Source organism: Rhinolophus sinicus, linkage group LG07, assembly GCF_036562045.2.
Source record: "Rhinolophus sinicus isolate RSC01 linkage group LG07, ASM3656204v1, whole genome shotgun sequence".
Taxonomy (NCBI): Eukaryota; Metazoa; Chordata; class Mammalia; order Chiroptera; family Rhinolophidae; genus Rhinolophus; species Rhinolophus sinicus.
Window position 1 is genome coordinate 31857460 of NC_133757.1, and position 15764 is coordinate 31873223.

At 39.1% G+C, this 15764-nt stretch overlaps 1 protein-coding gene across 3 annotated transcripts in view; it reads right to left on the minus strand.

Moving 5' to 3' along the window:
• Positions 1–15764, minus strand: part of STAMBPL1 (STAM binding protein like 1) — a 44444-nt gene that overhangs the window by 12100 nt on the left and 16580 nt on the right. For 2 of the 3 annotated variants that reach the window (XM_019738936.2, XM_019738963.2), the window contains exons 2-6: positions 12367–12410; positions 8671–8753; positions 4653–4870; positions 2357–2432; positions 583–678 (exon numbers count right to left, since the gene is read on the minus strand). In XM_019738936.2, coding sequence (XP_019594495.1) covers positions 583–678; positions 2357–2432; positions 4653–4870; positions 8671–8700 — 420 coding nt within the window. In that variant the 5' untranslated portion in view covers positions 8701–8753; positions 12367–12410. The remainder of the gene's footprint in view (positions 1–582; positions 679–2356; positions 2433–4652; positions 4871–8670; positions 8754–12366; positions 12411–15764) is intronic. The other variant, XM_019738942.2, reaches the window with a different exon arrangement.

The window sequence follows — 15764 nt, forward strand, 5'->3', positions numbered from 1 at the left end:
TTGAATATCCTATAGACTGACTGGTCAATTTCTCCTTTCAATGTCTTTCAGTCTCAGACATCATTATCATTTTCACTATGAGATAAGAATGCAGAAGCTACCACCCTTTGGTGATACAATTACATTTCACTCATATGGTTATCTACTATTCCATCTCCATGTAATACTGACTGTAATATTCAAGAATCGAATTCACATTTCCAAGGGCTGCATAATTAGATGCACCAGAAACCACATGCTGTTCGCCTACCTCCTACTGCCTCCTTTCATCAGCAAAGAGCAGTCACCCGGCTCAAAGTTACATTGACAAGAGTTGGTCAAAAAGCTCTATTTAAATCATTGTGGGAAATCCATTTTTCTAAGGCATCACTTTATTAGATGTTGTAGGGAAATAAAAATACCACATCTTTGGTGCAAGTGCTTAACCTGGACATCAACATGAATTTTTTATTGGTGTTACATCACTGCATCTTTAATTTTTAATTTAAATGCATAGACCTTTGGAAAACTCATGTGAAAATGAAATTCAAAAAATATTTGCACAGAAAACAGTCATGAAAGAAAGGTACCGATTGAACTTACTTTGCTTTGCAAATATTCTTGGTATTCTACGTTATATTTCTTTAAAAGGTCCTTTTTCAATTCATCTGTCCTTGGGAAGGCAATCTCCTTCAGTTTCTTTTAAAAATATATATACATATTGATTAGTGGGATTTTCAGTAAAGTCTTTCACATCACCAGCTGAGAAAAAAAACAGCTGGTATGTATATTAGAAATCAAGACACAAGTAACCAAAGATGATGGTGGAAAAATAAATCTCTCTTTTCTAGGGTTCCAAAATATAACTTGTCAGTAGGGAAGGGGAAAAGTTATGCCCTTTGTAAGACCTTTATTGATTCCATTGGCTAGTTTGATTAGATAGGTACCCAATTTTTAGGTAGTGGGTTTGTAACTGCACATTCCACAGTATGTATATGATATGTCATCATATTTAGAAGGGATACCCAGTAACATGATAGATAGGGACTCCTAGGCTTGACAGACTATGAAAAGCACTGAGGTGCTTTTCACAAAACTATACCTTCCCAGGCCTAATCCCAGATCTACTGAATCAACACGTTTATCAGAAGGGAAGGGTTTGGGTTAGATCTCAAACAACTTCCCAGGGATTCTTAATGGCTGGTAATTCTGATCTACTCCAAGCACCAATTTACTTCCTCCCCCTTTTTAGAGATGAGACAAACAAAGGCCTAGAGAGATTAGTATCATAGAACTAACTAGTGGTCCCGTTATGACTAGAATCAAAAACTCCTGACTCTAGCCAGGCTCTTCCACTAAAATTTCTGTTCTCTTACTCTTTTGTCATCCATCCATCCATCCAACAAGCATAAACAAAGAAAATGTACATGCTTTTGGTGATTTTTTTCCTACAAGTAAAACTAAAACTGACTCTAAGTTAGAGTAAAAGAGTCATGTTGACAGCCTGGGACCTGTGGTTTCCAAACAGAGCTCTCTGAAGTTGAACGAATAACAGAATTGAGGGGAAATGCTACACAGAGGCATGGAAATTAATGACCCTTCAGGTAAGTATGTACAGAAATTTAAAAAAATGTAGATAACCATTTGACAAAATTTGAGTTCTGTTTACAAGCAGCCTCAGGCCTGACATAACGGGTAAGAGAGCCTTTATTCCATTATATGGTAAAATATCTTTTGAGAGTTATTTAAAATTTCATACTGTGATTAGCTTTGTATATATTATTTACTTTTCTTCGTATAAGATCAACTCAAACTATTTAAGACAAATACATTTTTAAATGTTATTTAAAAGGATATATTCTCAGCTAAAGATATTTGAAACTACCTATGTTGCTTATCTGAGAATATTCCAGGCCACCCCCTAGACACTTTATTATCTATTAGAAAGAAAATAACTAGAACTCTGTGGATGCCTTAATAATCAACAGTGATTTTCAAATAGTTTTGTAGTTCGGGACTTCATGGAATGATCAAAACCAGACAAAATGACTGTCTCAAACAAGTACAGGGAAAGATAACCATTCTCTCAATGTCTGGGAGGAATGGTGAGATAATTCTTTCTTCATGCCATAAAGTGAGAGCACATTCTTGATTTTTTTTTTCCGCCGCCCAGTTTCAATTAGATATCCCACAATGGCTCAGTAATGATGATTAAACGTCTAAGAAGAAATCGAAACATCATGGCTAATGGAATGAAGTTGTTGTGCTTAAGCTCTCAAGAGGATGAGATGCAGGAGGAAAGGAAGGGGGGTGGTGAATCAATAATGGATACTTGTGGAGCATTTGATCCCACAAGGGAGAATCGACCCCACAATACCTTCATAATGTCCTGCTTTTCGGGTACTGCACATTGCTGGTAATCTCGATGGCCAGGAAGCTTTTCTACAAACAAGCTGGAGAAGAAAAAACACATGTTCTTAGCAATATATGACAGAAAAAGCTCAATTATGGTTTGTAATATGAGAATGAGCCTCCTTTTCAAAAAGGAGATGTTTAATAAATTATTTAACCTTTACTCATTTCACCTGCCTTTCCATCAAATGTTGACATTGAGTATGGTTTGGGCGTTACAGGGTAGTTAAGCTCAGCACACTAAGCACTGATGTTAAGAGGGTCAGGAGGTGGCCTAAATAGACCACATCGCTTTGGTCTTTCTCAGGTCCTGGGTACTTACTCCCCCCAGAAATGAAATATATATACATATTGATTAGTGGGATTTTCCTTCTTACTTAAGTGTGCAGCGGGCAACACAGAGGATCGGGTAAAAATATGAGTTTGGAAAGATCGATGTAATCCCTTCTCACCATTGAAAAAGATTCAAAAGACCACTGATGAATCTGTAGTGCCACAGTGTATATGTCAAAAGCTCTTAACTGAAAATTCATAACTAAGAGAAATGACAGCCAGAATTCCTAGGTGGTGCTAATTAGGACTTATTTTTCATCATCGTTTTGAAGAACAAGGGAAGCAGAAATAAAGGGAAATCCCTAGAGCAAGTCAGGTGTGTCACATCCGGGTAAAGTGAAGATACTGCTTCCATAAGATAATGCTTCCATAACTTTTTCTTATTCATGTCTCCCCAGCCTGCAGAATAGTGTCCAGGTCATAATGAATGCTTAATAAATATTTGATAAATAAATGAATAGCCCTTCTTTGATAGATCACGATGGGCTGTAAATAGTAGTGTTGATCAACTCATATGTGATACCTTATAATTACTGGCACTCTGTTGTTTACAAATCACACATGCGTTATCATCTCACCTATAGGATACACTGGAATGGTACCATAACTCTCATTTCTCAAATGAGAAAATTAAGACTTAAAGAGGCTACACGAATTGTTGGTTGCCTAAGGATTAAAGTCACTAACATTTAGTTGAAGAGACCTCAGAGATATTCACCCATAAGTCTTTCATTTGTAGACAAGGAATTGAGGCCCAAGGAAGATAAGTGAATTACAAATTATCACATGGTTAATGACAGATGAGAATTAAATATTCTGATTTCTCAGTAACTCAGAGTATAGTGGCCTTTAACCTTTACTACACCTAACAATTCCAGAAGACTATGCAAAACTTGAGCAGAAGGTGAAGAAGAAACATATCGATTGGTAACTAACTTACAACAGTTCAGAAATTAAAATTTTTGGAAAACATGTGCTATCAATGACAATTGATAACCTCAAATTTCATATTTATTGCTTAACTTTCTAGAAAAGAGTGATTTTCCTAGGTATGCCAAATGTTGCCAAACATCAGCTTCTCCAATGTTCTCAGGTTAAGTCCCCAACTGAACTAGTGAAATTAATCAACACGTGATTTTCAACTAAACTAAAAATAAAAGTTTCACCTTAGAATAAATAATTATTGGTAACAGATCTTCCCAACCAGTAAGTTGGCAAATTGGTAAGGAAAATCTAAATCCCTTTTCTGTTAACGCTTAAAGTAGGATATGTTACTAACCATATCTATCTCGTGGGAAGTATATTTTCACATGGTTGTTTTGAGGTAGCCATCTTCACGCAACATTTTGGAAGCTATTTTATACACAGTATTATTACACAGCTAAATAAATTTTAAAAAAAAACAACACAAAACTACAATGTGAAACTGGCTGCTTCACTCTATCCCTGACTCAGATCCTGTCTGTGATTGCCAACTTACCCCCTAGTCTCAAACCCATCAAACCAAATGTTTAAAACATTCATGGCATGTTCCCGGTGCTGGAGATGGAGCTGCAATATGGTTCCTGCTCTCATAAAGCTTATCTTCCTGTGGGGGAGGAATGGCATGAAACAAGACATTTTATTTGCAGAGTATTAAAGACAGGAACATGCAAGTGAGCATGTTGGCCTTTTGAGAGGGTATCTTACATCCCAGTGCTCATCGCATCCCTGACATTCTTCCCATTCCTCAGCCTCAGAGAGTGTGGAGATGCCTTTGAGGACATTTACTCAGTAATTTTAAACCCTACACATTGAATGTTTTTGGAGATTGTAAAATTGATGTAAACATGAAAACATTCCTGGCACCCAAACTGCCTCATCAAGATATCACGTAAATTATTTTCCCAATTCTCTCATTTCAGAGACCTCCAAAACACAAGACTTACGTTATAAATTTATTATAAAGAACAAAGGCATTTTCCAAGTTTCCTTCTTCCAGATACACTGAGGCCATCCTCTCCATTTCTACTCCGGATCTGAAGTAGCGGCGCGGAGTGATATCTTCACTGATGGTGATATTACAGCCAAGCTTGCTGAGGGCGCGGACGCGCTCCTCTGGGCTGAGGGAAACATCCGTATGGTCAGGCATGGCAGCTAACTTTTTCTGCAAAGCAAAATATGAATCTCTGATTAGGAGAAGAAATGAATATGACGAAAATTATGGGTGTAGTTTCTGTACTAAATACCTGACAACAATGCCTCAGGAAAGCTTTTCCTAAGAGTTCACATGATAAAAGCGAGGTGGTTTTGCTTCCACATGTGATCCACACACCAAAACCACACACATCTCCAGGGTAAGCATACATTTTTATTGGGTAAGACCTCTGTTGGGTAGCAGTTCCTGAGTATGCAAATGTTGTAAGTCATTTTAAGTAACATATCACTGGCCCTTATTTCTTCCTGGATGTTTCCCTCCTGGGCCATGTGAAGCAGGCCAAGAGAGGAATTCCTGCCAGGGTAAGGCTCATGTCATTCTACTCTGAAGGGTCTCTAAGAGAGAGCTTGGATTTGAGGTTACTATAAGGATTCAGCCCTCCTCCAGAATGTATCTAGTTTAATAAGAAGTTCCAGGGCCTACCTGCATCTTCACAAAGTGAATAAAACTCTACCAATAAGCCCTAGAGAAGCCTTTTCAAGCATATGGACACCTCCCCCCCCCCTTTTTTTTAAACATAAAAAAAACTTAGACCTCCACATAATAGTAATTACACTGCTAATTCGTCCCTGACTGAAAAATAATGATAATTATTACTAAGAAAAAAAGTCAAGTGATACTAATACATGTGTATTTTGTTAATAAAAACAGCATCTGTACACATTTGGAAAAACACAGAACATATACATTCAAGATAATTATTCAGTAAAAAGTGTTTCAGAAAGGCAAACAAGTCAACACTTTTTTTTTTTTTTCGTTTAGACTATACAGCACAAAATTTTAGGCTTTGCCAGGTCACACAGTAGCCGTGGGAGCCATTCAGCTCTGATGGCACAAACAATATGTAACCAAATGACCCTGGCTGTATTCCAAATTTTTATTCACAAAACCAAGCAGGTGAATTTGACTCTCAGACCATAGTTTATGGACCCCTACTTCAAACCAGTGCTTCTCAAAGTGTGGACCCTGTACCAGCAGCAGCAGTATCACCTACCTGGGTGTCTCTAAAATGCAAATTCTTATCAGGCCCCGCCTCTGATGGACAGACTCAGAATCTCTACAGGTGGGCTTGGAGTTTTACCTAGTTTCCCAGAAGCACTTAGGCATGTTATGGTTTGAGAAGCACGGCCTTAGACAACTCTACCATCCTTTGATGTTCCAAGACGGAGTTAGCCCAGAGCAAATTCAGCTTCCCAAATCCCCTTCAGTCAGTCAGCGTAGGTTGAAAGTCTGACTACAGTGTGGGCAGAGCATTTGATTAAGGTCGATAGAAAAATTAAAAAAAGAAATCAAGGTTGACATAGTTTTAGTCAGGCCATGAATTACTGAACCAACCTTCAGGAACAGGGTGTGGATGGTGAATTAGATATCTGCAGCTTTTCTCATGCCATCTAGTCTACGTTGATGGTAATTTTATAGCAGATAGAACCTGAACAGACCTGGAATGATTCTTGCTTCAAAAGGTTTAATACATAACCAGAGAGCCATAAATGCGTTTCTCAAGGCCCCAAGAAGTGAAGAGCAGATCATGCCTCTGGTACCTTCTGTTAGTATTTTGACCTTGCCTGCAGCAATGTGGGCAAGTCCTCTTCCCTGTTTCTTTCTCCCCGAGGAAGCTCTTAGAGCCTGGGCTTCGTCACACTGAAGGTCTCCAGCTATCCCTGCTGTAACTAGTTCAGTTTAGAACAGAAGGGACAACACTTATCAGCCTCCCATGTTCTCCAGGTGCAAGTTTTGAGGACTAAAGGGTGCGCTTGATTTTGAACCACACCTTGCAGCTTAACCCTATGTTTACTTCGTCCAGAATGCTGTGATCAGAGAGGCGTGACTGGCACCAACACCAATGCTCAGACCCTTCCTAAGGGACTTCATCTTAAATTAACTCACACTTCCGTCTAACCAAACCCTGTCATGCTGCTCTTCCAATTCTCGGAAAGGCTTTCTACTTTCAGAGACGCTGTTGGAAACTTCCCCACGGCAAAGGCAGGTATCCAAGCCTGTGAACTCTTAGTCTCAGGCCTGGGTATACACCACCTTTTCCAACTGAGAAGTCTCAGGCACCACAGCAACATATCCATGTTTCCCCAATCACACTCACCTATGGAGCTCAACAGAGTTACATGAAGATATTGTTATTCGACCACAGATAAATGCTTCAATGACATCAGAATATGACTGGGGGCGGGGGGGAAGTCTATGGAAATTGGACATTTTCTAAAGGGGGCTTCCAGGCTCCTGTATGTACAAAAGTAATTTGCCCATTTATTATTACTATACAATCCACACTGAATTATAACTACTTATGCACAAGTGTTTTTCATTCCTTATGAACTCCTTGAGGGAAAGGAATAATTTTCCATTTATTCCTGTTCTCTAGGAAATAGCATACTTCAGGCAACACAGATGGTAATCAGTAAATTTACCAAGTAAAGGAGAAAAAGAGAAAAGGGAGCAACATGATTATAATTAGATTATCTTTTTACCTGAAAATAAAAATAAGATTTACCTTTCCTTTACTGAATGGTCCTATCCTTCCGAAATTTAAAATTGATTTCAGAGATAAACTGGGAAATAGCCTAAATTCTTCATCAAATTATAAGAATTTCATTTGCATGTGGGTGAAAATACAAAATTTCCAGATGAAAAAGCCTTAGTGTTCTTTTTTACATTGACGTGTCCACTAAAATTTTAATTACTCCTAAATAATGTTCTAGAAAACCACATAAGACGCTCCATAGGAATGATTCTTTCCTCTGCACAGGTGGAAATGGAGCAGATTTTATTATCCAACAACATCAGAAAATGGAAAAGTTCCTACAATTGTCCACCCTCCAAACATATTCTCAAAGTAACTGAGCTTCTGTGAAGGACTTTCTTGGCACAGAGAGGACATTGGTCATAACCTATTTCAGAGCAAGAACCAGGCCCTCTACTTCTTCATGTTCTGGTGCTAAGCTTTGTATGTAGAGGGTATTCAGTATACTGCTCTCAGGGCTACCCACAGTGAGAGGGTGGGGGAGAGTCGTCAGGAGGAAAGTAGTGATAATGAAAGCTTCCATTTATCAAGCCCCCACGATAGGCTGGGAACATTAAAAATATTGTTTCCAATTGTCATAAGGCACAAAGTACAAAAACAGGGCCATGGAGATTATATAATGTGCCTATATTCACACTTGGAGGCTGATCTGGGACACAGAATCAGCCCATGTGATCCTAAGGCTCCTGTTATTTCCTTTCCAGCACAATACTTTTTCTAAGATGTAGCTAGAGAAAATGTGCACCATGTTGGGCTGAAAGGGGAAAAGTGAAAAGAACAAGAGTTCCAAGTATGCAGACACTTACACAAGATCCCAAAGCAACATTTAGGTGTTAAATATAAAATGGTTTCCTCGGTCATTACTACACAAGGCAAGTCTCCAATTTTTATCTGTAAAGAAGCTGAGGCACAAAGAAGGACCTGTACCTGATGCAAAGTTCTTCTCTCCAGTGTTCTACTAAAGGATTACACTCCTGAAATCTAACCAGATAAATTAACATTTCACACTTTTGGGGGAAAAATTATTTTTAATTCCAGCAAAGATGGCTTTATTAGTCACTTCCTCAAAGGAGAGGACCACACAGATGGATGAAAAAAACAACAAATGCTAAACTTCTTGTAGTAATTGTGATTCATTTCACATTTGGTATGTTTCTGTTCTTCTTTTTTGGGTTTTCTGACCATATGTAAAATATCATTTGCTGCCACCTACCAGAGAATTCACAGTAAATGGCTGATCCATGTTGTCCTGTCTACAAAATGAAGGTGTTCACTCTTTCTTCTCAATTATTTCATCTGTTTCAAAGACAAAAAGCAGAGTTAGGGTTATTTTGTAAGAATTGCAGTCTCAAATCTTAAACCCCAGGATTATTTCTGCTTCAGAAGAATATGAACATATTGAAATTACTTCAATAATCTCAGTTTTTAGAGAGACCCTTGGAAATCACTTCCTGAAAATACAAAGCTACAGGTGGCTATGGTTTCTTAAAGCAGTTCTTTAAAAGTGGAGATGTGAAGGACTCATTGCCTTGCACGCAGAGTCTGCTGGACGTTATCTTCCTTAGAATTCTATGCGAAGTTATAGAGTGGTTTTACTTTCTTCCATGGGAGAAAGATCATAGTGGTTAAGAGCATGGACTCTGAGGCCCTGGATTCAAACCTGGAGTCAGTCTGGGCTTAAACTAAGCCCTACCGGCTATGGGAGGTAGAATTCTAAAATGACTCTGTGATTCCTGCCCCTTGGTATCCACGGGTTTGTGGACACCCTTCCCATTGAGTGTGGACGAGACCTGTAACTGGCTTCCAAATCAATAGAACATAGCAAAGGTGATGGGATATTGCTCTCGTGCCATATTATGTATGTCATATGACAAAGACAAAGAGATGTATTGAGGCCCCTAACCTTTTAATATTAAGAAAAGGGAGATTATCCTGGATGGGCCTGGAATAATCGGGTGAGCCCTTTCAAAGAGGGAGACACTCTGCTGCTGGCCTTGAAGACTTGGACGACATGAGTTCTGCTATTGTACGGAAATGAATTCTGCCAATAAGCATGTGAGCTTGGAAGAGGACCCCAAGCCTCAGATGAGACCCTTACCCTAGTCGACACCTCCATTGCTACCTTGTGAAGACACTGAGTGGAGGACCTAGTTATGCTGTGCCCAGACTCCTCACCCACAAAACTGTGAGATAATAAATGTATGTTGTCTTAAGCCATGAAGCTGGTGGCGATTTGTAAATCAACAATAGAAAACAAGTATGTTAGCTGTGTGTCTACAGGTAAGTTATCTGTCCTTTCTGTTTATCTGAAAAATGGGGGCAATAATAGTACCTAGTTATGCAGTTGTGATAAGGACTAAATGAGTTAGCATATAAAGTGCTTAGAATAGGTTTTAGCACATAGTCAACATGATATAAATGTTAGCTATTATTAGAATCTTTATTTTTCAGTTGAGACTCAGCGATATTAAGTGAATATATCCAAGTTCAAATAATCACTCAATAAATGTTAGTCTGCCTCTTCTTTACACTAGTTTAGGTCAAGCTTTGCATCACCACTTCCCACTTCTAAAATTATGTTGGCCTTTATACTCCATCAATCACTTATGTCATGATGGACATATGTCTTCTCCTCAGTTCCTCATTTATGAAATGATGGAGTTAGGCTAAATTCTTTCAAGTTGTAACGTTCTGTGATTCTAGAAATCTCAGAAGTAGATCATTCAACCTTTCCATGTTATTTTTTTGGCCTGAATCCATGACCGAAAAACCCTTCAAGGAAAGTTACTTGGCATGTTGTAGCCTTTCCCCTTCATTCTCTCCTGTGATCCCTGGAGATCTAAGCTTGCAGGTTGCAGAAATGCACAAGAGAAAAATGACCCAGAGACAGCCACAGTCACAGTGTAGTTTAAAACCCAAATTAATTCTGGCACCACTGAATGTAGGCAATGCCATTTGGGGAATTACCACTTCTCAGTGAAAAGAAATAAAGCAGGGAAAAAAATGGACATTACAAGAGTTAAAGAGACTGAACAAAGAGGCTTCTGGGGAGTTTGGAGCGGGTGGGAAGAAAAAGGAACAAGGAAATACTAGTCATTGATTAGGGTCTTGCAAAATTTTGGGGGGGTCCTCAAATCTTTAAAAGGAACGATTTAAAAAGTTGGAAACATTAGAACAGCAGTTCTTAAATTTGTTCTTAAACCTAGGACTTGTTTAAAATGCAGACTCCTGGAACTCACCCACAAGGATTCTGAATCCATTAGATGAGGTTTCCAAACACTACTTTGAAAGGCACTGCATTTGTGAAGGTATCAAGAACGATTCTGAGTTGCAAGCAAAGGCACCAACTCCTGAATTCATAGGATAATGGAAATATTACAAATTTCCAGAAGGACGGAGAAAACGGGCTTGGAGACTACACATCCAGGAACATCACCCCAAATCACACAGCATCACTGGTCTGATGGGTAAGGGAGCCTGCAGCTTCCACCACCAACACCAGCTGCTGCCCTGGGAGCCAGGTGGAGTTACCTCACATTTCTTCATGTCACTAGTTTCTATTTCAAAGTATGAGATAGAGGTGTCTGATTGGCAGAGCCAAGGTCACATGCCTGCAGCCTGGCTGCAACAGTGGCTGAAAATGCAAATATCTAGCACTTTACATTTCCATAGAAGGTGGAGGGATGAAAAGGCAAATTCAGGGCTGGGTGGGCAAACACAGTGGTACGTTGGCACAAAAATCAAACTTCTCTGTAATGAGCTTCTAAATATATGAAATGTTTAATTCAATATATCTTAAATATCAGGATTTATTAAATTCCAAAATTGCCAGTCACTATTAACTCCCACATGTAAATTTATAATTCAGAAATGGAAACCAACTCCCTCAAATCTAAGATGAAATTGCCACGGGGTTACAAAAGTTAATTTGAGGAATGTGATCAATAATGTTGTAAAGATTTTGTAGGGTATCCGATGGACACTTGTCTCATTAGGGAGACCACCTCAGGGATGGTGTAGATGCCTGATCACTGCACTGCACACCTGAAGCTGAAGCTGAACAATAATGAATGTCAACTATAAGTTTATATGTGTATAAGTGTGTATATATATATATATATATATATATATATATATATATATATGTATGTATAATGTATATAGTTACAAGAAGCAGAGTACAGCATTGGGAATAGAGACAGTGGACATGTAATGGCTGTGTGCTATGTCAGAGGGGTAGTGGACGGGGGAGTGGGGTTGACACAGTGTGAGGGATATAAATGATAAATGTCTAACTATTACATTGTTTTGTGCACCTGAAACTAATAAAAAAAAATCTAAGATGAAAGAAGTTTATAGGTTGATCAGTTTATTTATTTATTTATTTATTTATTTATTTATTTATTTATTTATTTGGGGGGGTACCATTAGCTACTCAATGGCAATGGTCCTGTCTTAAATTTCTTTATTTTTTAATCCCTAGTCCTCACATTTATCAGTTACAACATAAATAATTACCAAAGTTAACATAAACAGGTTATGTTCTATCAGTAGCTGTCAAAGTGTGGTACAGGGTCCCCGAGATCCTTTTAAAGGGTGTGTGAGGGTCAGTATTATTTTCATAATATTACTACAACATTCTTTACTTTTTTACCCTCAATCTCTCATAATTGTATAGTGGAGATTTCCAAGGGTCCAAGTTCACGGACTCTTACTTGAATATTCTTGTGAATGTCTGTTTTGTTTCCTAATATGGTAAATATAAATAGATATAGCCCACATAAACAAAGCTTTTTATTGTCCTTAGTAATTTTTAAGAGTGCAAAGAGGTCCTAAGACCAAAACATTTGAGAACCTCTGCTCCTGATAAACTATACAAATAAACATACAAAACAAAACAAAAACTTACCATGCTCTTTCAGTCTAACCAGAAACACAGTGGTCCAGAAGAATCTGAAATAGGAAGAAATAAATGTCAAGTATCACCTTCCATTTGCGCTACTAGGATCTGACAAAATAATTAGAAAACAGGGGACAGTAAGAGGTACCTTACCTGATACAACCTGAGACTCACGAAAGCAAATACAGCAGAGTGCTGTATATTCTGCAATACCCATTCTCTTTTTCTAATATAAAAATACAATTTTTAGCAGATACAAAGCCACCCAGGTAAAAGCCTACATTTTCCAGCCTTTCTTCAAGTTAGGTGTGGCCATGTCACCAAGCTCTGGCCAATGGGGTGTGAATGGAAGTACTGTGGATCCTACCCTTTAAAGAATAGGACACAGCCTTCTCTACCTACCCCTCTGCCCTTCCTACTGGCTGCAATGGTGCCACACATGTGAGCCTTCTTCAGTCATAAGGAGGAACCATGGCAAAGCAAGAAGAGAAGAGGAGCAGTCTAGTTTGCTTACACTCAGATCCCTATGACAGAGACAAATGCTATCTTAGCTAATACCTTGTCTTTGTTTAGGCAGCTGGACCCGTATCCTGACAAACGCAGTAAGTTTAACCTAGAAAAGATGATTCAGTGTAGCCTGGGCAGACTGTTGCCAGTACCGATAAGGAAATACACATTCTCCATCACCCCACCTGCCTCACACTCTGCCTGTGCTGCCTCCACACCGTTGGCCCAGGTACAGGGAGGAGCACAAATATCCTCCTTTCTTCCCACAGCTCACCTAAATCCAGCCCCGACTGTGACATGCCAGCTATCCATCCAGAAATTTCAGACTTCTTTGGAATCTGGAACACATAATCCCTCAAACATAGAAGATACATCTCAAAAGGCAACATTTGGTTGTCATAAATGTTAATTTGGCTGTTATGATAGATTTTTTAAAAATTAAGTTAGTTATCAACATTTGAAAATTGGGAGAGTCATACAAAAATTCAGATTTCAGCTTCTTAAAAAATAAATCAGAGGACCTAGCACCACTGGGCCCAGTACATTTGTTATTATTTATCTTCTATCCTGAGTTTAGAACAATGCCTGCTACCATGTTTCCTCGAAAATAAGACCAGGTCTTATATAAAGCTTTGCTCCAAAAGATGCATTAGGGCTTCTGTTCAGGGACGTCCTCCTGAAAAATCATGCTGGGGCTTATTTTCCGGTTAGGTCTTATTTTCTGGGAAACATGGTACTTAAGAAGGGCTCAACATATATTTATTGAATGAATGAATTAAGTTATTCCCTTAAAGTCTAGAGTATACTCCCCATCACATTCCCAGGCATATAACAGAAGCTTAGTAAATATTTGGCTCTAGATCTGTGCTAAAATATGTCCCCAAATGCACCAGCCTTCAAGAACTTATAGGTAGTTCATTTAATTCTCTTAGAACAGGTCTATTCATTAATTCAATCATAAATTCATTCAACAAACATCAACTGAACACCGAGGTATGTGGAACATGAATAAAATTGGCAAAGATTCCTACCCTTTTAGAGTTTACATTCCAGTCAGGAAAGATAGATTAACAATAAACTTTTAAATAAATAAACTGCATAGTAAATTAGAAGGTAGTACATCCTCTTAAAAAAAAAGAAAAAGAGCAAAGTAAGGGGACCAGCTGTGCAGTGGAGGCTGGGCAGCTGATTACAGTATTAAATGGGAGTTTTCAAGATAGGTCTCATTTTGAAACCAAAAATGAAGCAAGGACTTGAAGGAAGTGAAGGATGAGGGAAGAGTTAGTGCAGAGGCTCTAAAGTGGAAACACATCTGTGTGTCTGAGAAAAAACAAGAAGGGTGGTGTGGCTGGAGCAGGATGAGCAGAGAGGAGAGTGGTGACAAAAGAAATCAGAGAGGCAGGGAAGGTGAGGAGGCCTTCCAGACCACCACTGGGACTCCGGTTTCTACATGGAGTGAAATGGGGAGCCATTTAGGGTGTTGAGCAAAGGCGTGATGTAAATGGTATAATTTAAAAAGAGACCTTTGGTTGTGCTGTTGAGGGGGAAGGGAGGAGGCAGGATATCAGTGGGGAGAGGTAATGGTGTCTTGGGTGGTACAGGGAGGTGGTGACAGCAGTGGATCAAGAGGGTTGAATGTTTAGTCTCTGCTGAGGAAATTGAATCCATTTTCATGTAGGTTCTCCATTTCCAACAGGAGGAAAGGACAATGAATTAAGTGCCATGATTATAAACAAATGGTACTTCAAGGAAGGAGGTAATCCGTGTAACTTGAACAGCACAGGAGAGCTGGCATGATGCTGGCAGGGCCCACTTCTCTAGTTGCTCACACTGCAGCAGCTATGGTGGGAAGACAGGTAGAAGATGACTTCAAGTGCTAAAGATAAGATACACATTGCAATTTGGAGGTTCAGAAATATACTGAAACAAGATATCCAGAGAATGCCAAAGGCAGATGGAAAATATTCAACATCAGGCACAAATAAAATATAAATTTTCTTTTCAAAGTGGAGGCTCGATGTGCTCTGGGGCACACAGTGCAAAGGCAGCCTTTGGAGTCAACCTGGGTGTGAGTTGTGGGTCCATGAGCCATTGCTAGTCATCCACCAAATCCTCCCAGGCTCACGTTCCTCATCCACCACTGGGCTCATCATGGCCCCACTTCATCACTTGAGAGAGGCTTACAACTAATTGAAAACATTCATTAGGAATGACTGATTTAATCTCAACCTGCTCCCTACTCTCCACCCCAAGGAGAGCCTACATTCCTGTGATGTGATAACATCTGAACTACAACCTGGTGACACATTTAACCTGTCATATACCTCTTGAGAGCTCTTTTTGCTTTAGAGCTTCTGTCTTCTCATCTTTACCTCTAGTGTCTTTTCCTCACTACAGTGAAGAAATGGTTGCTTCCAAAGACACAGCCATTTTCCTCTTGAATGACCTTTTCAAGAGGAGTAAGGTAGTGACTGCTTCCTGTTAATCCTCTCACACCAGGCACCGAAGAGGTATCAAAACCACATGTTGACAATTTTGCTTTCTAATCCCCTCACCTTCTCCCTCATTCCCACACCCCTCCCATCTAGCAACCCTCAGTTTTTCCTCTATATCTCTGATTGTTTCTGATTAGTTTGTTCATTTATTCTATTCTTCAGATTCCATATATAAGTGAAATTTTGCCACGGGGATATGAAAAACAGTTTGGGGAATATAATCAATAATGTTGTAAAGATTTTATAGGGTGTCAGATGGGCACATATCTTATTAGGGAGACCACGTCAGGGATGGTGTAGATGCCTGATCACTGCACTGTACACCTGAAACTGAAGCTGAATAATAATGAATGTCAACTATAATTTTATATATATATATGGTCATAGGATGTGGAGTACAACATA